This window comes from Phyllostomus discolor, chromosome 8, assembly GCF_004126475.2.
Source record: "Phyllostomus discolor isolate MPI-MPIP mPhyDis1 chromosome 8, mPhyDis1.pri.v3, whole genome shotgun sequence".
Lineage (NCBI taxonomy): Eukaryota > Metazoa > Chordata > Mammalia > Chiroptera > Phyllostomidae > Phyllostomus > Phyllostomus discolor.
In genome coordinates, this window is record NC_040910.2 from 67,625,826 (window position 1) to 67,649,040 (window position 23,215).

General features: G+C 42.5%; 1 protein-coding gene across 4 annotated transcripts in view; it reads right to left on the reverse strand.

The window, feature by feature from the left end:
• Positions 1-23,215, reverse strand: part of DNAH9 (dynein axonemal heavy chain 9) — a 335,540-nt gene that overhangs the window by 242,247 nt on the left and 70,078 nt on the right. For all 4 annotated transcript variants that reach the window (XM_028534618.2, XM_036032967.1, XM_036032969.1 and 1 more), the window contains 7 exons: positions 20,522-20,744; positions 19,750-19,916; positions 10,463-11,333; positions 7,901-8,031; positions 7,493-7,619; positions 2,716-2,868; positions 1,322-1,447 (listed from right to left, as the gene is read on the reverse strand). In XM_028534618.2, coding sequence (XP_028390419.1) covers positions 1,322-1,447; positions 2,716-2,868; positions 7,493-7,619; positions 7,901-8,031; positions 10,463-11,333; positions 19,750-19,916; positions 20,522-20,744 — 1,798 coding nt within the window. The remainder of the gene's footprint in view (positions 1-1,321; positions 1,448-2,715; positions 2,869-7,492; positions 7,620-7,900; positions 8,032-10,462; positions 11,334-19,749; positions 19,917-20,521; positions 20,745-23,215) is intronic.

Below are 23,215 nucleotides of genomic sequence, written 5' to 3' on the forward strand. Positions count from 1 at the left end.
TGTGAATGTGATGTGCCAACTGTACTGTGCAAAAATACTGCTCCCTTCATGCTGTGCTGACCTATCTCTCTTCTTACTAATTGCTGTCAACACTTTCTCAACTTTTTCTCACTTTCCAAATTCCTACAATGTGGCCTCTTCCCTACCACTCCACTGAAATGGTCTTGTCAAGTTCATGGACATTCCTCAGCCTCTTTATTTTGCTTGATCTCTTAGAAAGGCATAGCATAATTAGCTTCTCACCTGCTATCAGCAGTTTCTATTTTGGTTTCCATGATATTGTTTCTGGGCTTTCCTCCTATCTAAAAAAGTACCATTTCTCATTTTGTTTCACTGCCTCCTCCTTGCCTACTCAGCCTCTGAATGATGCTCAAGGGTTTGTTCTACATTTTCATCTCAGTCTACATATCTTCCAAGAGCAACCTTACCTACTCCTGTAACTGCAATTATCACCAAACATCTGCAACCCCCAAATATACCAACACTCGTACTATAGCCACCAAAAGGGGAAGGGAGGAGGGGTATATTGCAGCTAGAGTCATTTGTGAACATTCAAATTGGTTCTCCCCTTTATTGCACTCTTGAGGACACTCTAACAGATTCAGACATGTCTTAGAATCAAGTCAGACTCCCTAACATGTTTTATAAGAACTGGCTTCTAGTTTCCTCTCCAGAATCCATCTGCTGACTTTTGTTGCCTCTACCCATTACTGTAGCTTCAGCCACATTCCATTCCTCTCAACTTCTTCAACACATTGTGCTCTTCCTTGCTGCTGAGGCTTTGTCCATGCTTTTCCTCATACATAGTTGTTCTTTCCTTCCATCGTTAACTTGTAAACTCTTATTTCACATCTCAATTTAAATATCATATCCTCAGAGAGGTGGTCCCTATACCCACTATCTAGCCATATGTCCCCAGAGTACCCTGAGCCTCCTTTATTATCACACTGGTGTAAGAAACACCAGTCTGTAAAGTCCAGCAGGGCAGGTTTATTGTCTTGTTTGCTTCTGGTGTCTCCTGTACTCAGCAAAGAACTTGGCACAAAGTAGTCAGGGTCAATGAGTTGAACTGGTTAATACATTGTCTCCCTACTATAGCCAATGAGGGTAAAAATAATGCTTTGTTTTCAAAGGTTTTGGTTAAATTAAGTCATGGCTGACCATTCTCTTACTCACTCTTGCTGACCCTTTGTAGACCCACTTCTCCTGACTGTGAAGCAAGTAGTGAGTTTGATGTCTGGTAACCCTGAAGGCTGAATAGGGTCCCCTGAGAAAGCCTGGTGGAGGATGGGGGCTGCGAAGGTCCTGAATAGGAGAATACCTGAGCTGGGTAGTCAAAGAGCCACTGCTCCCTTGGCCTTTCTTCATAGGCAGCCACACCTTCTGTCATCTCATGCCTTATGGTAGCCTTCATATGGACAAGCACATGGTTCAACCATATTTCTACCTGGAAGAAGAACTCCTGATTAGACCCTGGGTTCCTAAGAGGATATAATCTGCAGTACATGTTTTCTACTCAGCCTGAGGGAGAGAAGAAAGTGGAGCCCAGGCCTGATGTATAGCCCAAAGGGCAGCCAGAGGCACAGATATTTCATTTGTATAACCCAGGACAGTGATAGATGAGAACCAGGCTCAACTACCAACAGGTAGGTGCATCATTTGGAATACACAGGACTGAGCAGCAGATTAAGGGGACTGGGCAGTGGTAGTGGGGGGGGGGACTGTAATCCAGAGTTCATCAGGGAAATCCTAATTTGGGGTGAGGTAGGTATAAGTAAGTCAGTGGATTCTCATGACCTTGTCCATTGTTCATGCTGAGGATGGACATGTAAGTCAGGATTATGTTCTCTAACTACATGCTCTCTAGGTCTACAGAAAGAATACATCCTGAACCAAACCCTGGGTTCTTCTCATGAAACTGAGAATCTCTGATTCTTTTCAGTACTAGAATTGCTTTTCAAGATACATGTGGATGAAGGTGGAACTTTACAAAAGATATTTTCTCCTGGTGTTACTTTGGACTAGATGAGAACCCTCAGGAACAATGCTTTGTTGGATCATTTAGGATAATGTACAAAGAAGGGCTTATATCTTAGTGACAATGGTGAATTGAAGAATGGGAAGGATATTTAAAGAGAGTTGTCTATATTTTGTGTTTGTTGAATTATACACAGAAGAGTTGGAGGGAGTGGTTCTTGGAAACAGGTGGTAGTTGGCTCACCATGGGGTAGGGCTGTGAGAGGAAATGACTCTGGTGGGGAGATGTGTACAGAGAAGTGATATCTCAGGGAAATGGTTGATTTTAAAGGGTATTTTCTCCTGGAGAAGATGTTGGTGTTCCTGAATCCTGTATGGATTTCTCCAGGGCTGCCATGTTAAGTCTCCTGACACTGCTAATCATTTAAACTCCTTCTCTCATTGACTCAGGGAGTTGTTTGTGCGCATTTGATTCCTCTCTGTATAGGCCCTTGGTTGAGGAAGATATATGAATATTGACACATGTCCTTCCCAGAGAGAAGGAAGCAGGCACTAGAAGCTGCTCCAAAGTTGGATCAAGTCAATGGGAGCTGGGAGGCCCAGGGCGCAGACAGCAGTTCTGGCCCAGGGTCAAAAAAGGCCACCCTGAGGGCTGATGCTGACTCTCTGAATGCAGATTCTCTGAATGCAGATACTTGAGAGAGAAAGGCATAAGGAGGAAAAAGGACTCCACATCACCTGGCCACTGCAGTCACAGGGCTTACTGAAGGCCACATACTCATTTTCCTTACTGTACATGCCAAGACTTATCTTGGTTGGCTTCTCACTGGTATCCAGATGGAACCGCATCTTGGCCATATTGTCAAAGAGTTTGGAAAGATGGCGTTGAACCTGTGAAAGGAAACCATGCCAAAGAATTGGTTAGTATATGCAGGAGTAAGTATTAGTATGGTTAAAGGTCTAGCATGAGATGGCTATTAGAGTGTTGGGTACCAAACATTTGAAGGAAGCTTGTGGGAACAATGGTAATGTGAGGATAGGAACCTACAAAATAGGGTAGAAGTGGCCAAAAGAACATGACTAGTGGGAAGTACACATGAGTTACAAATCAATGAAGCCACCAAAGTTTGGTTAATCTCTGCATGATCTACTACAGATGGGAACAGATTAGAGAAGAAATGATGATTAATTCATAAACCCTCTCCCTAAGAAAATATTGCTGTGCAGCATGACATAGGCCCAGCCTAGTCTGCAGAACAGTGCTAACTCGCCATAATCTGGAGCTCGTTGAAGAAGTCACCCACTTGTTGGAAGTGCTTTGGTGTAGCAGACCAACATCTACAGGGTCCAAAGCAGGGCAGGCATGCTTATTCCAAGCAGAAAGCCTGGTTGTGCCAGGCTTCTCCTTAGCATGTATCTCACAATACAAAGGTCCTTCACAAGGATGCCTCAGGCATATTCTCCAGAAGGGATGCTAGACAGAGCCACACTGTGGTCCTGCACTGAGGGAAACAGCAGGCTAAAGATGAAACAATAAACAGAAAATTGTTCTCTGATAGAGGTTTTTGAAGGGTAATGTCCTTCATGCTGCTGGTACCCTGAACATAATTTTTAATTTACAATACCCAACTCTCTAGCGTATGAGACAAATGAAAACTAAAACTTTCAAGTATTTAGGTAAACTGAAGGTTTTCAAGATCACAGTGACTTTGGACGAATATCTTGATGGGATGAACCTTTCTATTTTTTTTTTAAGGTTTCCAGTTTCATTTTCTCTCTCTTTTTTAAATTTATTTATTTTTAGAGAGGGAAGGGAGAGAGGAAGAGAGAGAGAGAGAGAAACATCAATGTGCAGTTGCTGGGGCTGTGGCCTGCAACCCAGACACGTGCCCTGACTGGGAATCAAACCTGCAATGCTTTGGTTCGCAGCCCGAGCTCAGTCCACTGAGCTACACCAGCCAGGGAATGATGAACCTTTCTTAATCCAAGAATAAATAACAGATTAAACAAACAAACAAACAAACAACTTGGGACCTATGAAATTATCTTACAACTTAAAAGGAGAAAACAGAACTCCAAATATAGAGTAAGGTTGTGTGCGTATGTGTGGGTGCATGAAGCTTTAATGAAGGAAAAAAAATAATTGTGAAAAAGATTACCTTGTACTGTTTTCAGTCAAAGGAAAGACACAGGAGCCCTATGTCTTCCAATGTGATATGGAAGATAAGATGAGATGGTAGAAGTAGAAAAGTAAAGTGAGGCAACCAACAAATGACAGCACAGTTTGTAACAGCATTAGCAATACTGAAGGTCTGATTAATACAAGCTAATTAAATAGGGTGGATAAACATTTTTTTAAAACATTTTACTTATTTATTTTTAGAGAGGGAAGGGAGGGAGATAGAGAGAGAGAGAGAGAAACATCAATGTGTGGTTGCTGGGGGTCATGGCCTGCAACCCAGGTATGTACCCTGACTGAGAATCGAACCTGCGACACTTTGGTTCGCAGCCTGCGCTCAATCCACTGAGCTATGCCAGCCAGGTCTAGGGTGGATAAACTTGAGAAACTATTGCAGAATGCCAAGGAGGAGGACTAAGAGATAAAAATATGTATGGAATGTATAAATATTTGAAAATATGAAATGAATACATAAAGGTAATATATATAGCACAGAGAAAAGAGAATCTTAGATACAAAAGTATGATGAACCCAAAGGGAAAATTATCCAGATAAATGCAATAGAAATATTAAACGCTTACTAAAGAAAACTTTTTCAAGATAATGAGTCTTGGTTTTAAGGTAGGGAAAAAACCTCATATGTGTTGAAAAATTAATAAGATAAAGTATCTAAACATACACATATTTTCTAAAATTAAAATGTAACTTAAATTTTGATCTCTTAGAGATTCAGATAGACAGAAATACGGCTACCAAGAAAGGTTTAAAAAAAAATGTAGCAGGCAGGCTGGCCTCAGATGACTTTGCTGTAACAAGAAACAGCAGAGCTGAGCCTGCAGGGACTTGGGGGAATTTGCTGTCGCTCGTGAATTCCAACCCAACCATTCAATCAGTCATATGTGAAAACTAGACTGAGTCACAGATGTAGAGGGAATTGGGGATTGTTCTATTATGCTTTATCTCTTGGGTGGGAGGTGTGGAAATACAGGTTTACTCAAACCAAAAATTTAATAATGAGTATATTGTTTATAAAAGTTACAAAAGTTCTGGCAATGATTTTTGATTCCCTACTATACATAGATTAATGAACACATAGTTATAAAACAGAATGTTAATGTGATTAAATATTTCAGCTCCACTGTGCCTGGGCTACTTTGGAAATATTTTAATCTATAGGAAAAAGAAGAGAAGGTCTATAACTATCAGGATTAATCTTTCTTTAGTATCTTCTTCTTATCAACAAATTTCACTAAGTTGCAAATCAATGACGAAGATAGAAACTCAGGCATTGGCGCCATGTTCTGGCTCTGCTCGTCCACTGCTGGTGGTGATGTGGAAGGATATGACTGCTACAAAGGAAAATGGAACAAACCTACCAAGACCACTTATCATTCACCGTTGGACCCAGCGATCTTACTTCTAGGAATTTACCTGGAAGATAAACCTCTAATAATACAAGGCTCAGAGTTACTCAGTGCTGCATTATGTGTAATTGCAAAATAGTATAAACAACTTATAACCAAACTATGGTGTATTGGTCCATGGAGTATGATGCAGATGTAAACATAGAGAGGACGATATCTTTAAATCAATATGGAGTAATTTCCAGGATATATAAGTTTTTTTTAAAAAGCATGCTACCTTTGGTGTAAAAAAGAAAGGGAAATAAGAAAATGTACATGTACAAATGTAAATTACATTGCTTATTTTAGCAAATATAAACAAAGGAAAAGTAAACCCCAAATGAATGGAATTGGTTGGGTCAAGGGGGTAAAGGGGAGGTGGGGATGACATGGAAGGATGGGGAAGGAGTGACACCTCCCATCTTTGTGCAACAGTTGACTTTTAGAATTTGATGTATTCAAAAAGTCAAACTAACAAGAATGGGAGAACCTGAAAACTAAAAGTAAAGAGAACCTAACCACACTTTGAATGAAGAACAAAATCACACTGAAGGAGAAAGAGAACTCATCCGAGTAGCTTCTGAACAAAGTATTTCACTGTATATATCCTCTGTCTAAAGGAAAATAAGAGAACTATAAACAGATCTTGAACCCTCCCTCAGGAGAGAAGGGAGGAAAGTCAAGGGAACACACAGTGGAGACATTATCCCTCCCTCCTCTCAATCACTTGCACTCAGACTCTGATCTAGAGCAGTGGTTCTCAAAGTGCAGTCCTCAACCAGCAGCCTCATTTGGGAAATCCTTAGAAATGCAAATTCATACCTACTGATCCAGATGCACTGTGGGTGGGGCCTATGAAGCTATTTCAATAGGCCTCCCAGGAGATTCTGACACACTCTCAAGTCTGAGACCCACTTACTATAGCTCTGAACTAGCTCTGAATACCAACAGTGCTTCAATTAGTTACTTTAATATTTAAAAATCCTGTAACACTGTTGGCTTCTTCTATTTTACAGATAGAAAAGTTTGTTTCAAAGGAGCAATGTGCACAAACTATATGGCTAATAAGGAGCTAGAACAGGCAATAGAAACCAAAGTTTGGGCTTCTTATATGCAACCTTTCCACTAAACCACCCCAAAGTTGAGTTAATATAACTTCTGTCTTCTTTCCCCATGGAAGTTCCTCTGCAGGCATTTTTTTTGTTTTTATTTTAGTTTTTTAATTTTCATTGTTGTTCAAGTACAGTTGTCTCCATTTCCCCCCATCCCTCCCCACTGCCCCACCCATCCCTACCTCCCACCCTCAATCCTACGCCCCTTTGGCTTTGTCCATGCATCCTTTATACATGTTCCTTGATGACCTTTCCCCTGCCCACCCCCACCCCATTATCCCCTACCCTCTCCTCTCTGGTTATTGTCAGTTTGTTTTTTTATTTCGATGTCTCTGGTTATATTTTGCTTGCTTGTTTGTCTTGTTGGAAGCAACCTAAGTACCCATCAGTAAATGAGTGGATCAAAAAACTATGGTACAATTACACAACAGAATACCACATAGCAGAAGGAAAGAAGGAGCTCCAACCCATGGAAGTTTTTAGCTGTAAATTTTGACTGCTACTGACTGCCTCACCCTTCAGAATCAGGTCACAACTATCCCCTGTAAAGGCCTAGCCCCTTCCATTTCAGCACCCTCAAAGCTTCTCCAGTTCTACTCTAGGGAGTAAGAGCCACTGATAGCACTGATGGGTTGGAGGGCATCCTGAGAAGCAGTGATAGTAAGAACGAAGCAGCTTTGAGGTTAGGGACGATGCTGGGGGAGCACAGGACTGAAGTGTGCATACTACCTGCGAGAGGAATCATAGCAGGGAGTCAAAACTCTCCTGCTGGGAGCTCCTCATGCCTCCCAGATGTTTCTACAAGCCTTCCCTTGGCTTACCTGTAGTGGAGCTGTGCCATTGGAAAGGATATCTAGCAGATCAGAAGAGGAGAGAAAGTAAAACCGAGGGAAGACAAGCCTTTTGGTATCCAGGTACTCTGCCAGGGCCTTCTCGCACAAGTGCAACCTAAGAGCACAAACACAGAACTTCCTAAGTTTGCCAACACTCCTAAGTACATATACATTACCTGCATGCAAAAACATGCAATATATAGACTACACGCAGAAATCAGAGCAGGGGTATTTGCAAACATGTGCACTGATACACTTCCATCAGAATAAACACCTGTAATAACACCCCATGTCACCCAATCTACAGTGAAGCCAAAGCACACACAAACATACACCCTCACCCCCTTGGGCAGTGAAACAAAAGAAGGGTCTCAGGGGCGGCAAGCAGGGCATCACCTGCTCTGAATATCTTCCAGTTTTTCATAAAGACCTGACTTGTTGGTGGCTTCCACTACATTTGGAGTTTTCTGAGCATAATAAGCTAGCTCCTTAAAGTCAATGTCAATTCCTTCAAATCGTTCAGAATCCTGCAAATAAAAATGTGGGAAAAAATTAACTATCACTCCCATCAATTCCAAGAAGCTCCCCTTACATAGCAAGTCAGAACAAAACCCTGTTTTAGCTTGTCCTAAGGCTCCAAGAAGAAAATATCTTTAGCTTAAAACAGCAGTTCTTAAACTTTTTGGTCTTAAAACCCCCTTGACATAAAAAGAAATTGTTGAAGCACAAAGAGCTAAAGTTTTTTGTAAGTAGGTAATATTACACCTGTCAGTATATCTCTTATATTAGAAACTATAAAAATTTCAAAGTTTAGAAATTATAAAAGTATCTGTTAATTCATTTAGAAGTAACAATATTTACTAATTATGAGAGCGATATGTAGTTATTCAAAATAATTGTATTTTTCAAAACAAAATAACTTAGAGAAAAAAGTAGCATTGTTTTACTTTTGTTTTCAAATCTTTGTTATGTCATGTCTGATTTAGAAGATGGCCAGCTTCTCTTCTCTGTTTCTGTGTTCAGTCTGTCGTGATGTCACCTGTCATGTAGCCTCAGGAAACTCCACTGGGTGCTCAAGGAAGAATGAGCATGAAAAGGCAAGTAACATTTCAGATTTTTATTGAGATAGGCTTGTCCTTGAGGATCCCCTGGAAAGGTCTCAGGGACCACTCAGGGATCACTGATCCACATTTTGAGAGTGGTTGGCATTAAACACACTGGATCCAATGTTTTTTCTTGGGGCCATGCAGAATGTAACCAAGGTACATTTCTCCCCAACAAATGTGATGTCAAAATTAATGAGGTATCATTGTTTCCGCCAAACACACACACTCTCACAGTGCTGCTCAAATATCTGAGACAATAATATATGATTACAGAGCACTTTAGCCCAATGCCTGGCACCTGCTAAAAACTGTGGTACTATTATCACATAGCAACAATCATAATGGTGTGTGCTACACATGCTGTTTTAATCAACTTCCTGAAGTGGGTATTAGCATCAGTCCTTATAGGAGGAAACCAGGCCAGAGAGAGGTTAACTTGCACAAGGTCCACAGCAGTAAGTGGGAGAGTTAGGACTCAACTCCACCAATGGCCCCAGACTGCCCAGGCCTCTGCAATCCATACCCCTCTCATAAGAAGATTTAAAAATAAGAGAACAGGCTGAAGTAAACTATGGTTCCTCAATGAGATACTTTCCTCCAATTAAAGATGAAAAAGTATCAAGGTTATAGAAGTATTGGAAATATCTACCATATGTGTTTGAAATAAAAGAGCTGATAAAAATTATAGTTATACTAAGAAGAATTATGAAAAAATAAGTATATACATGAATAAAAGTTGGGAAATATTCATAATGAATGTAAGTAGTTACTAGTTAGAATGTAAGCTTATGATTGATTTTGTTGTTTTGTTTCTGTTATTGCTTCGCTAATACAAAGGGAATTAATGTATATTTACATATTTTAACACAAGCCTGTGTGGAAGAGTTAATGATACTAACTCTTTATTATGTTTAATTGAAAGTTCTCAAATGTTTCCCATAAAGTTTCTACAAAAGTCTCCACCTGGCTCCTCACCTCCTTCTAATTAAACCTGCTCTTCCTCAGTCACTAGCATTGGAGATAAATAAAATCTGGCTTGTTCAATTTGGTTTAATTACAACAGCTATAACAGAATTGTTTTCTGTTGTTTTCATTCCAAATGTACAACCTTTAATCTGCATTATTACATTACATATGCTTTTGTGAGATGAGTTGGGAAATATAATGTTTTAATGAAATGTGCTTTAACCTTTAAGCAAAGCCTGAACAACATGTTACATTTTGGAATCAAACTGATTTGTAAGTAAAGAACTTGCTGTGCTGAAGAGATACAGAAAAAGCCTGCAAAAAATTGTTTTTTAAATGAATTAGAGTCCACTGAGAGGGAGGCAAGTTAATGGCACAATAATTAGGACAAGAGGCAATCAACCACAGGGAAGGAAGTAATGAGAATACATATTTTAGAGTAACTCATTGTTCACTATTTAGCTGAAGACAGGTATTTAGCATGTGGCAGAGGCCAGAGGTTTACAGAAAGGCTCACTGCTGAGAAGGGACTTGAATTTTCCTGAAAAGAATACTCCCTTCTAGTCTAAACCTGCATTGTAATTTATCTGCAAAGCAACCCATGAGAAGCTCATTCCTGAAGGCAGTAGTAATATCTTTCATATCCCTTCTTGTATTTACTTTTTAAAAGCAGTTTCTCCTCCCCCCTCCACCCATCTACAAACAAAGTGATTGGTGTGCATTTCACATTCTCTCTTTTCCCCTGCCTGACTTTTGGTGGCTTGTAAGGTCCTGTTTGTTGGAGGTGCCTTACATGAAGCCAAGACAGGCGGGCAGAGCAGTAACTGGGTGTTCTTGCCTTGACTCAGGTAAGGAAACAGAGAAGCAGGATTTCCTTAGCAGGTACCTGCGGCAGCTGGGCCCGGATATCTTCAGAGCCAATGAATATACTTTCCAGATGAGACCATGTCTGCTGCACATCAAACCACATAGAGATAACAGCATCTGCTGTGGACAGCTTCTTCTGCCAGCGTGACACTTCCTCCAGGAAAAAAGCAACGTGCTTGGACATCATTAGGTTCTGCAGCTGGACTTGGTTATCTTCTAAAACCTCGATGAGGTCCTCATCCAAATGCAGCAGAGGGATGTGGGTCCGTGGGTGGGGCTCATACTGGAATTCCATGCTGGTCCAGGTGGTCTGCAGCTCCTTTAAGATCTTCTCCATACCCATCTCCTTCACAGCTTTGTCCACAATGCCCCGGACCTCATCCTCAAAGCAGTGCAACTGGAGCTGCAGCAGGTGTGCCAGGGTGGTGCCCTCATCCATGACAAAGCTCACGCCTGTGGCCTGCACCAGCTGTCTCCAGTGCCGCTCCCGGATAGCTGGATTCTGTAGCTCAGCCACTGCCCTCAGTGAGGTCAGGGTGTTCAACACGGTACTTTCCAGGCCTGTGAATGCCTCCCAGGTCCGGACCTCCTTGTCAAGGTTCCGGAGGTACCTAGCAAATCTTTTGCACTCCAAGTCCATGGCCTCTACGTTGATATTCCTCCATGGAGTGGCCTCCCAGGCATGGATAGTGGAGGTCACCATGCCAATTGTGTCCCACAGCTCCTTCAGCTGGCAGACCTCCCTCCTGCACTGCCTCAGCTGCTTGTAGTCAGGAATGTTGACCTCAAACAAGCTGGCGGTGTCAGCAATGGAGGCCATGGTGGATTCCATTTGCTGGATCTCACTGTGCCTGGCATCCAGCATTCGATGAGGGTCAGTGCTATTAAACCTACAAAACACAGTGCGTTCACTTTTAAGTATAGCAGACAGGCACCCGTTTCCTAGAATCACCAAAGTAACACCAGATCAGATCTTTCAGTGCTTAGTATGTCAGCAAAGAGCAGTGACTCCCACCAAAACCCCAGGGAAAAAAGACATTCAGGGTAGATTGGAATAGGGTGACCATAACCAGTTGGAGGAAAAGCAGTTCTAGAGAAATATCATGCTTGGATCCTTTCTTCACATGTGAGAAAATAAAAATTCTCTCATCCCTCACATTTCCCACCTTCCTCACCCAGTGTAGAGGGGGACATCCTTTGTTCAAGCCCCCTTTTAGACTCCCCACTCGGCGGCTTCCACACCACGTGACACAAAGAGCATCGTCTTATTTCTGTAGATGCTGTAAAGTCAAGCTCCTCCCAGGAGCTGCAAGTGGTGGGGAGTTGTTAAGTGAGAGTCAGTGCTTGGAAGTTCAACCCTGACCCAACCTGGCACTGCTCCCCTAGGGCAGTGGCTCCCAGTCTAGGTGTATGTTAGAAACTGTGGGTGATCACCATGCTCAGGCTGCCCCCAGTGCAATTACAACAGAATCTTTGGGGGTGGGTCTCAGGGAAGGGAGTTTTTCGAACTCCCCGCTGGTTCCGATGTACCAGGTTGGTGTCCTTGTCTGACAGCCTGCAGCCCTTTCAGGCAGCAGCGTCTCCAAGTTTGGGAACCACTTGAAGACTGAACACAGAGCCCTTGCCAAGGCCCCAGACAGTCACTCTGCACCTCAGGCAGGCTTTCACCTTCTGCAGTCCCCTTGCTGAGCTGCCTGTGATCTGCCCCTTCACTCTTCTCTGGCTGTTCCCTCCTGCATCCAGGGGCAGCCTCCAGTTCCACGTGTAACTCCCATAAGCACTATGTCTAGCTTTACACTTTTAGTTCGTGTTTCCTCATCCTCTTCTCTCCGATGCTTGTGGCACATACCCACCACTCCCAATCCTCAGCGGGGTGAACCTGATGCTACCCCTCCAGACCAGCATCTCCTGTGTAGCCCCCACTCGAACATAAGAAATTCACATGCAAAGGGACCCACATGGGCAAATAGCATCTCTTTAGTCAGTAGAGCCTGAAACCCATGTGCTCAAGGAGCCTCTCATTTTTCTCTCTTAACCTCCCTTAAACCCTCTTTCTCTGCCACTGATCTCAGGCTTTCTTGTTTCTGTGTGCTTGGAGGGCTAGATATCGAGGCTACTATGACTTAGGGTGGATGCTATATCCCTCTAAAATCAGAACAGGACATCATAGATTATGTCATCAAGGTGACAGATGAGAGGAAATGAGTAACTAGAAGATGGTCATTTCCACTGATGTAATATGTGGTAGTGCACACGTGGGAGTGCACGTGTGTGTGCATGCACACATGCATTAACTGGTGGGGTATGGAGAGGAGGTAAAAGGGAAGAGAATCACATATAAACTCTTTTTTCTTGAACTGCATCCTCTCTCAGTTGTCTTTGGAAATATTTGACTGGATGGAAAGTAATCCTAATTACAGCTATTTACCTGAACAGCTTACCACTTAAGCCTAATTATCAGGCAACAAAACAACAGTTATGCATACCATTAAATTAGTGTCAGATTAGCTTTGTTGTTTGCTATGTTTGATTTTCACTTGTTCAATCTAAATAGTTTTTGGCCTATGTGCTATGATCGTGGGTTTGCATCTTACAAGAATAAGATTGAACATCATCAAATGCCTTTGCTATTCTCCATGCCTCTCTTGTCCAAATGGCTAATTTTTGTTTCAGAACAAAACGTGAGGCTGGAGTTCCCAGAGCTGTAGAAGGCCCTCTGTCTTTGTGGGCAAGGGGCTTTCTCTCCTGTAAGAGCAGGGGAAAAAAGATCTAGAAGGAAAGAAATGTAACATCCTTATAAAACTGCATAATTGTCCTTCTGCTTATTCTTCATTTGCAAAGACTAATTGCTGGCATGTGTATGTTCTATTTTTTACCTTAACTACAGTGAACCTGAAATTTTATCTATCCTGTGGCATAATTTTTGTTTATAGTTTAATTTGTGGACAGTCATTTCCTATAGCTGAGCACCCATAAAAGTTCATTTGGCTTAAGGAGTGAAAGAAACCTCTAGACATGAGAGCAGGTAACCTCTTCCCATTTCAAAACTCTAGTGCAAATTGTCAGGATACTCACAGACCTGATTAATGTACCTAATAAACTTGAAGCAGCTCTCCAAACCCTGAGGGAGCAATAGAGTATAAGAACAAGAATATAATAGAAGAGAAAAGGGTGTAGTAAGTCTTTGAAATTAAAATAATAATGCAAAAGTATTTTAATCCAAAAAAGAAATGCCTGGAAAGTCTAGATGAATAAAACTATTGTTAAGAGAAATGGAAATACAGTGCTCATGTGTGTGATGTGATCTTAGAAAAATGATTGATGCAGGTCTCACCTAGACATAAGGGAGAGAGAGAGAGTGGAATAAGTGACTTAATTCTTGGGAAGCTAGCAGCTGGTAAGTGTTACTCTCCGTGAGATTCCTGACTCCACAGTGAATGATGACACACCTCTGTTTGATACCCCACAAGTGCCATAAAACAATATGTCTGATCTGCATTTGTGGTCTTTCAGTGCTTCTCATTCAGTGGCCCCCAATCCCAATGAGCAGTGAAACAATACCTTCTACCTATTTGCCCAGAATGGAAGATGGGGAATTATGCTCAACAATCTTCCCTATTCCTCTCCCATACTCAGTCAATTCTGCTGATGGTTCTTCCCAAATCTCTCTCAAATCCATTCTCCCATGGAATACATGGCCTTGAGTCCATTTCCTTCCATTCTGTCCTCCATGGCCATAAGCACATGGTATTTAGATTCCTCATGGACCAAACCTGGGCATGTGGACCAGCTCCCCTTCCCATTCTCATCTCCCATCTCCTGCATTCCAGCATGCACACATGCAGGTCTCCAGCTATTTCTAGTATTTTTATTCTGTGCCTCTGTACATTCTGCTTCCCTTACCCAGAATATCCTCACTTCCCATACCTCTTTCCTCAAAATGGCTAATTTTCATTTGCCTGTTGGATCGAGCAACATCTTCAGCAGGAGGTGTGGATTGCCTCTTTTGTGCAGGTTAAAGCTGGCACCCAATGAACATGTCTAATTACTCATTTTCTAAATTGTCCCTGAGGCTATAAATCTTTGAGGTCAGGAAATATGTATTATCTTAAAATCCTAGCACTTGCATAAGTTTTGGCTAATTCTACTATTAGGACCAGAGCCTCTTCAGCTCCACAGAAGCCCGAATCAGGTGACCAAGTCAGATTCACTAGAAGAACAGGGTCAAGATGAACTAATGGCTGCCTCAGGAGGCAATATGTCCCTGGGAGATTTAGCAAGTAATACAGCTCTTCCCTCCTGCTATCAAAGAGACAACAGTCATTGTGCAGGCAAGACAGAGCCCCTTTTCCTCATGCCTGCTGCACAGGGCAGTTTGGAAAGCCTCACTTTCTCTAGTTATCATGCAGGACAACACCCAATGGGAGAATGTCTCCAAGAATGCTCTCCCAACTGTTCATGGTATCTGGTTGCCAGGCAGCTGAGAACACTAATGGTCTCCACTGAGCCGGAGCTCACAGGGATCAAGTGCTTGGGCTTAGAACCCCCTGGATTACCTTGGCATTGACGTGGGAAGAAGACAGTATGTCATAGCATCATTTCTGAAGGTCAGAAAGACCTTGCTCAAGGTCAGGAAGGCTGAGGTAGAGAATGCAGCTAGAAGAACAAATGAAGCATTCCTTTCCCTAAAAGGAAAAGTTAGTCTCCGATTCTAAAATTTGTGGAAAGTTCTTGAATCTGAGCATGATGATTTAGCCAACTGCTAGGAAGTGAGGGAGCTCAGCTAAGAAGATGCTGATACAGCTTAGAGTTAAGAACTAAAGGAGGAGGGAAAACTTGACTTGGACATGAAGAACCTCAACCTAAGCAACCTGACTTCACCCAGCAACTGTCAGGCTGCAAGAGCCTAATGAGACACTCACTTCCTTTTGCTCCTCAAAGACAAGATTGGTGCTAGCTCAACCTCTGTCTAATCAAAAACAGAAACTGGCATGCACAGAGGAATGTACTAGGGCCTGCATTTCAGAAATTTGTAAAGGCTTTAAAAGTGAAGGAGCCAGAATTACACTCATTTGCCACACAGAGTGCCTAAAACTTTTAAACACACACTCTCACAAACACCAAACTAAGAAACAAAACAAAACATGAGCTGACATCCACGAAGATTCCCTCCAGCAGCATCTCCAATTCTGCTCTAGTTCTGACCGTTTTCTTGACAAGAGGAGAAGTACATCAAAATTGCAGCAACGTTTGGTTTTCCACACTGCTGTGAGCAGTTCTTTTCAAAGTATTCTTCTGCAAAGATTCATCTGCATGTCAAACTAACAGATGTGAATTTGTAAAACCCAGCAAAGAGTAGCGATGTCCTCATAGCCAGCAGATACAAGTGCTAAGAAAGAAAACACAATGCAGCTATCAAATGAACAACACCAGCTGATCGATACACTCACACGATGTAACTATGAATGAGGGAGGGATGCCAGATTTCCAACAGACACACAAAAACACACCAGTAAATGCATTGCTGTTTCTTTTCAAGTGGTCTCAGAAGCCTGTTTGGAAAGATATTTTACTAAACATCTTTGGAATTCCTTTCTTGAAATTTTCTTAAGAGACAGCTGATGCAAAAATATTACTGTCGTTATTTTTATGGCTGCTTCAGTCAGTGTGATTGTTGTTAACACGAAGCAGGACTACCCAGCTTGATAACCCAGCTCCTGTATCAGCTTCAGCTCTGCACGATCAGTACTGAATTTCAAAAGTTCTGTTGCTTGCCAAAGGAGAGTCAAAGGAATGTGCCTCAGACTCTGAAAGAAAAGTCCCTGATGGAGTTTCACAGATGTTTTGAGCAATCGCTCCTTCTCTGGAACAACGGCATGGCTCCTAAAGTGATTACTCTAAAGGCTACAGACTCACTTGGAGGCACATGCCCTGGCACAGTCGCCTAAGGAGAAACCAGTTACTCCACTCGGGGCAGCAGTCTACAATTTGGCTGCACATGGGAATCACTTGGGGAGCTTCACAAAATACTGATACTCAGGCATCACCTGCAGAGAATCTGATTTATTTAGTTGGTTTATAGAAAGGATGGATGTTGGAAGTTTTTTCTTTTAAATTTTCACCTGAGGGTATGTCTATTGATTTGAGAGAGAGAGAAGCATCGATGTGAGAAAGAAACATCGGTTGCCTCCTGTACATGCCCCTACCAGGGATCCAACCCACAACCCAGGTATATGCTCTGAGTGGGAGTCGAACCCACAACCTTTTTGGTGTACGGGATGACGCTCCAACCAATTGAGCCACCTGGCCAGGGCTGGACACTGGAAGTCTTTAGGGCTCTCCAGGTGATTCTAACGTGCTGCTGAAATGCCAGCATGCTGCTTAGAGACCAAGGTTGTGTACCTTAAGCAAGGTTTACACGTGTGTCCCTCCCTGACTCTTACTTAACATACTCATCCTGTTCTCTATAGCTGCAAGTATAATGTTTGTGAGGTAGTAGCTGCCTAGTAAATGTTTGATGAAAAAATGATAAGGATAGGTAGGCCCTTACTGCATGACAGGTGGGGTGATCAACAGTCCTGAAAGAGAGGGCCTTTTCCCAGACGTGTGGCCTTCAGTGCTCGACCCAAGAGAGCCCCAGGAAAACCAGGAGGATCGGCCTCCCTAGTGTCAGGTGTCAAATACTTGCAAAGATTATTTCTTTAACCCTATCAGCAATCTCCTGAGGTGAATGTTATTGTTAACCCCATTTACCAGGTGAGGAAACTGAAGCACAGAGATGTGACACCGTTTCCCTAACATACACAATGAGTTGATGAGTTAAGATTAGACACTAAGCAGCCTGAATCCAAGGTCCATGGACTTAATCATTGTGCTCTATTTCCTTCCAATGAAGCTGTGTTGGGAACTGCCCTCACTGGTATCAGAAGCTGAAATCCCCGCCTAGGCTAAGGTTAAGGGAACGCCCTTGGAACCGTAAGCCAGCAAGGAGACAAAAGCTTATCTCCCTGGTAGGAATGCTGCTTCTGCTGCTTTATTCATAACTGAACCCCCAAAAGCTTGGTCGGTTAGCCAAAGACGGGTAAGATTCCCCATGGCGGGGAACGACCTAAGACAGGCACGATCACTTTGGGAGGCACCCCAAAAGAAGGACTTTGGGGGCTGCAGCAAAAGGGGGTGATGGACTCTCGCTCCTCGGCTTTGACATAGCCTGAGTTCTCAAAGTCTGGGAGAAAAATCTCCTTATCTCTTGGTTGCCTTAGTTCCCGTGCTCCACCCTAGCCTGAAACAATGACAGGGTGGTGCAGCTCTGTGCTGAAAAGAGCAGATTCCCTGGGTGATCAGGCCTAACAAAGAATATGTAAATTACTGTGAAACCTTCCTTATTTAGAATGCTCTCAGTTGAATGAGAGGGGTCCAAGGAGGAAGTTAGTTTGTTCCTCAAAGTCTTACAGCTCTTTGACTCCGACTCAATAGACCAGCAGAGTTCCTTGTTTTCTATAGTTCCTTGCTTCCCCCTGATAAGTACTGCACTTTACCTGAATTATTATGCAAAATGAGCCCAATAAAAGCAGGTATGGATGGTAAATTGGCGTGCTCCCCACTAGGGGGGTTGGCCATTTCGTCCCTACTTCTCCACAGGAACTAGTTTGTCTCTGTCCATGTTTTTTCTCGCATGTTTTTCGTCGAGCCACCCACAGCGTTCCATGATCACTGCTAGCCGGTGACCCACGCAACAAAGTTGTGGGTTTTTTCATTTCATTTATTATGTTAACCTGTATCTCTCAATGTTATATTTCTGTGGGTAAGTAACTCTTGCAATTGAAAAAGTTCCTTTCTCCTTACATAGGGCATTTTCAGGTTTGGAGACTTCCAAGTTTGTCTGTCTATCCAAACCTATAGAGGAGAGCCAGAGAGAAGCTCAGCTAGGGAAACAGAAAGCAAATCTTGGAGCTCAAATGAGGGGAGGGCACCCACTTCCTCAGCAGACACAGAACCATTGAGAATCAGCATGTTCTGCTGGAGCCCCTGGTGCTGTGTGGTGGATGCAGAGTGACCCCAGGTAGACTGCTTCTCCAAGGGAGGGAGCCCGTGTGTGCATGGGAGTGGGGTTGCCCATCCTGCCGTTGTTCTGTTTATGGAAAGAGCCCTCATCACAAGGAGGGAGGTGTCTGGGCCTGGCTACGTAGAGAGAGCACACTCTGAAGTAAATCTTTCACCTAGAATCCTTCTTTCAGGCCACCAAAATGCCCTCCAAAATTATTTAAAATTCTGTCAGCCATTTATTTAAACCAAAAGGAGTCTGTGAGCACTTTGAATGCTAACGGTCTAGTAAAAACCTAGTAATTTAGTTCCAACCACTATAAAAAGCAACACGGAGTTTCTTCAAAAGAGTCAAAGTAGATCTACCGTATGATCTAAGCAGCTCCACTTCTGGGACTATAAACAGAGAAAAGAAAGATGGGACTCCACATGATATATGCACTCCTGTGTTTGTTGCAGCATTGTTCACAACAGCCAAGACATGGAAACAACCCAAATGCCCAGCAATGAAGGAAAAAATAACAAGATGTGAAACATATACATAACAAGATATTATTCAGCCATGAGACAGAAGGATATCCTTCCATTTACAACAACATGGGTGGACCTTTCGCACATTATACCAAGTGAGATAAGTCAGAGAAAGACAAGCACTGTGTAATATCACTTATAAGTCAATTCTTAAAAAGTTAAACCTGTAAAAAGCAGAGAGTGCATTGGTGGTTACAGGCAACGGGAGTGGAGACAAGAGTGATGATATTTGAGGGAACACACTCGTAATGAGTAGTTGATAAGCCATAGAAGCTGATGCACAGTATAATGAATATAGACAATATTGCACTATGATTATGTAGTGTGATAAATATCACTACCTCGGCAGTCATATTACAATGTATAAATGTGTCAAAGTAACACACTGTGCACCTAAACTTACCCAATGTTACATGTCAAGTTCATTTTTTTGGTAAAAAACCCTCTAGTAATTTTACCACATTAAATCCCTTTCTAGACCTGGAAGAAGAAAAGATTCCAGACTTTTTCAAGGCAAAGAATCAGTTCAGCTTTTGGTCATCTCACACAGGCTGTGACAGGACTCTGCCCACGTCAGCACCGTGTTCTAACCTGTGGACCTAAGAGGCAGGGAAGACTGTTGACTGGTGCACATACCCTGAATAACACACCAACTCCATGGAGAGAGCTCCAGTGACTCAAAGATTGCCAAGTGCACAGGAAAAAAGGTAGTGGCAGCAATTTGGTCCTTACCTGAAGGGTGCCTCCATGTGGAATTGCTCCCAGAACTGCTGCTGTTCCATCTCAAAGGCTGTGCACCTCTGGCGGAGAAGGGCCACTTCGTTCGCCTGCAGGGGGGCCACGTGCTGCCTCACAGCAATGGCCAACTTTTTTATGTTGCTCCATTTCTCAGGCAGCTCCTGCAAGGGAGACCTCAGTGTGGTCAGACCCACATTGTGCTCCCCTGACCCCACTGTCCTGAGGCTGGACAGCATCCTCATGTCTTCGTCTCTGCTACGGTGCCATGGGACAATGTCCTGGGGTCATCGGGCCACTCTCACTCCCACTGCCTTGACTTACCTCCCTGGTGGCCTGCTCTTCTGACCATCTCCTGCTCCCCACTCAATACCATTCTCCTTGACCTAACCTCTCAGCTAGTGGTCCTCATCCTTTTCTGCTCTTTCAAGAGGGCTGGGATTTTTTCACACCCCACATTTCCTTTTACAACATCTTAATGTTTCTCAGACCTGCTTGTTATCTCTGCATCAAAATATTGGCTCATCCCTAATTCTGACCCCCCCAAAACACTTATCTATATTAATTACCCTACATATCTCCAGCATTACAGTTTCATATTTATTGCATTTCAAGCATGTGCTTACCATTACACACACACCACACATACAGTTCCAGAACATGGCCCAGGGCATCACCACACCCTGTTTTTCACTTACTTAAACCCATCTCTGGAATCCCAAAACTTTCCCATTACTTCTTTTATTAAGAGAACAAACTTCACACTGACCTCCAGCTGCTTAAACACTGTTTCTGGCAATTCTTGTCCGTAGGTCTTCAGCAATTCAATGGTCTGCTTTAAGGGCTCGAACATCTCGTCAGTGCTGCTCTGCCGTTCTTTAAGGGCCATAAGGTGTTCCATAATCTCAACCAGTCCTTTGAAGTCTCCTTTTTCAACTTTCTTGAGCAAGCCACTCTCACTGTTTTTTATAAACAGTTCAAGGTCTGCCAAACTACAGAAAACAGAACAGCAGGAGACATTTTCCTTCTACTCCTCAAAAGGAAGATTTATTTATTCCTCCAACAATTATAGCTTTATTGTGGAAAACTTTCCTTGTGCCCAGCATTCTGTACTGACTATATCATGACAATAGGAATACAGCCCTCTTCTGAAGTGTCAGTCACAAAAGACAAGGCTGCGACATCCATGCTGGAGGAGACTCGGGAGGCATGACACATTCATGGGACAATTGCTGAAATATGGATGGTGACTATTCTACGTCACTATTAAGTTCCTGGTTTGGATACTTGTATTACAATTACATAAAATGTTATCATTTGGGGAAGCTGAATGAAGGTAAAAGAACACTCTTTGTATTATTTTTGCAACTTTTTTGTAACTCTGAAATTATTTCAAAGTGAAAAGTTAAAAATATAGAAAGTAAAAAATACTGTGGCCTCTAAAATCATACACATTGGGTTTAATTTTGACACAAGACATGTAACTGATGGTCAAGTTATCTAGCATCTCTGAGCCTCAGTGTCCTCGTCTGTAAGATTGGAAAGGCCATTTCTATCTCACTGGTCATGTGAAAATTAAGTGAAATTTATTCCTTAATTCAAAACAGTTTAGTGAGCATTTATTATGAGCTCTAGCATGCTTCCAGGTTCAGAGGGTAGAACAATAAATAAAATAAATGAGGGCTTTGCCTTGATGAAGCTTATATTCCAAGGTGAAAAGTAAAGAGGAAACCTAGATAAAATGAACTGTATACTTTCATGTGCTGATGAGTGCTGTGAGGTAAGAAGATAGAGACTAACAATGGGACTGTTTTCTGTGCGAGGGTCAGTGAAGGCTTTTTCCCTAAGTGAGGGGATATTTGAACAAAAATGTCAATGATGTGATGGAGTAAACCTCAGAAGGGATGGAAAGAGCTTTCCAGATAGAAGGAGTGGCATGAGGAAGGGCACCAGTCTGAGCATGAGAATTCTGAGGAGGAGAGTAATGTGACTTGGTTTATATTTTCTAAGAGTAGTTGGAGGAACACAGGTTTTATGGGTGGAGGTGATAGTGATGATGGTGCCAGTGGCCTTGGTGAGGGTGATACAAGAACAGGGGGCATTCTCAGGGACTGTAATCACTGTCCAGATGACAGGAGATGCTGGTTTTGATCTAGGGTGGTCATCAGGAGTGGTCAGAGTCAAGATAGTTTTGTATAGAGAGTCAAGGGGACCCACTAATGGATTGGGAAACAGGTGTGAGGTAATGAGAAAAATTAATAAACTCCTGGCTATGGGGTAAATACTGATGTCATTTAAAGATATAGGGAAGAATTGGGGAAGACTATTTTTTTTGGAGGGAGTGGGATAAGTTTTACACATGGTAGGTTTGAGATGCCTCACAGACACTGGACACCTCAGGGAGATACCTATTAGGCAGTTGAATGTAATTCTAGAGTTCCTAAGAGGTAGGGTGAAAATATAAATTTGGTAATTATCGGCACACAGATGGATTTAAAATGTCAGGTTGGATATAACCTAGGATAGAATGTAGATAAAGAAGAAAATTCAGGTCTGGGTTTTTTGGAAATTTTAATATCTTGAGGTCTAGAAGAGGGGGTGAGTTCGACCAGGAAGGCATAGCCAGTGAGCTAGAAGGAAAACCAGAATGATAAGGTATCTTGAGAGCCAGGGAAAGAATTTGTTTGGGAAGGAGGGAGTGGTCAGTTGCACCAAATCCTGCACAGAGGTACGAGTAGGATGATGCCTGATAGTAACCACAGGACTCAGCCACATGAAGGGTGTCAGTGGTCCCCACAAGAGCGGTGTCAGTGGAATGGCCTAGTAAAATGCCTAACTGCAGAGTTAGGTAGAGAATCATCAGCTTCTGCATCTAGCTGTCTGGTATACATGATGGTATGAAAAAAGCCTTCTGCTAAAGCATCTAAAATGCTTAAGCAAATATTTCAAAATCATTTAATAATGCTTCACTAAGGTGGCATGAAAGTAAGGAATCCCAAGAAACTAAAGGTGTATTGAAAGCAAGAACCAAGCAACACTCAAAGCTGGCTTTCATGTAATAGTATCTATAGAACTTTGGAGACCTTGAACTTCTATTTTGATTGCTTTATGGTATATGATGAATAGGTAGGTTTAAGCCTTGTACCCACACAACGTGAGGAGGCTAACAGGAAAGCTGCACATGAAGTTGCAACACCATAAGGTGAACAAGAAATAAATGTGCTTGCACAAAAAGGGACAGTCTGGAAACTTGCCAGCCTTCATCTGGGCACTAGGTGGACTACCGGGCAAGTTAAAGTACAATTGGTCTGGTGTTAGGAGAGTCCCTTGATGACTGGCAGAAACAAATACACATCTTTTCTGGAGAAATGCAAGTAGAATCCAATCCTCAGAGGAGTTCCACAGGTAAGAATCTGAGGGACGTTATTTTTACAATCAAAAGTCACAAAATGTACAAGGAAGG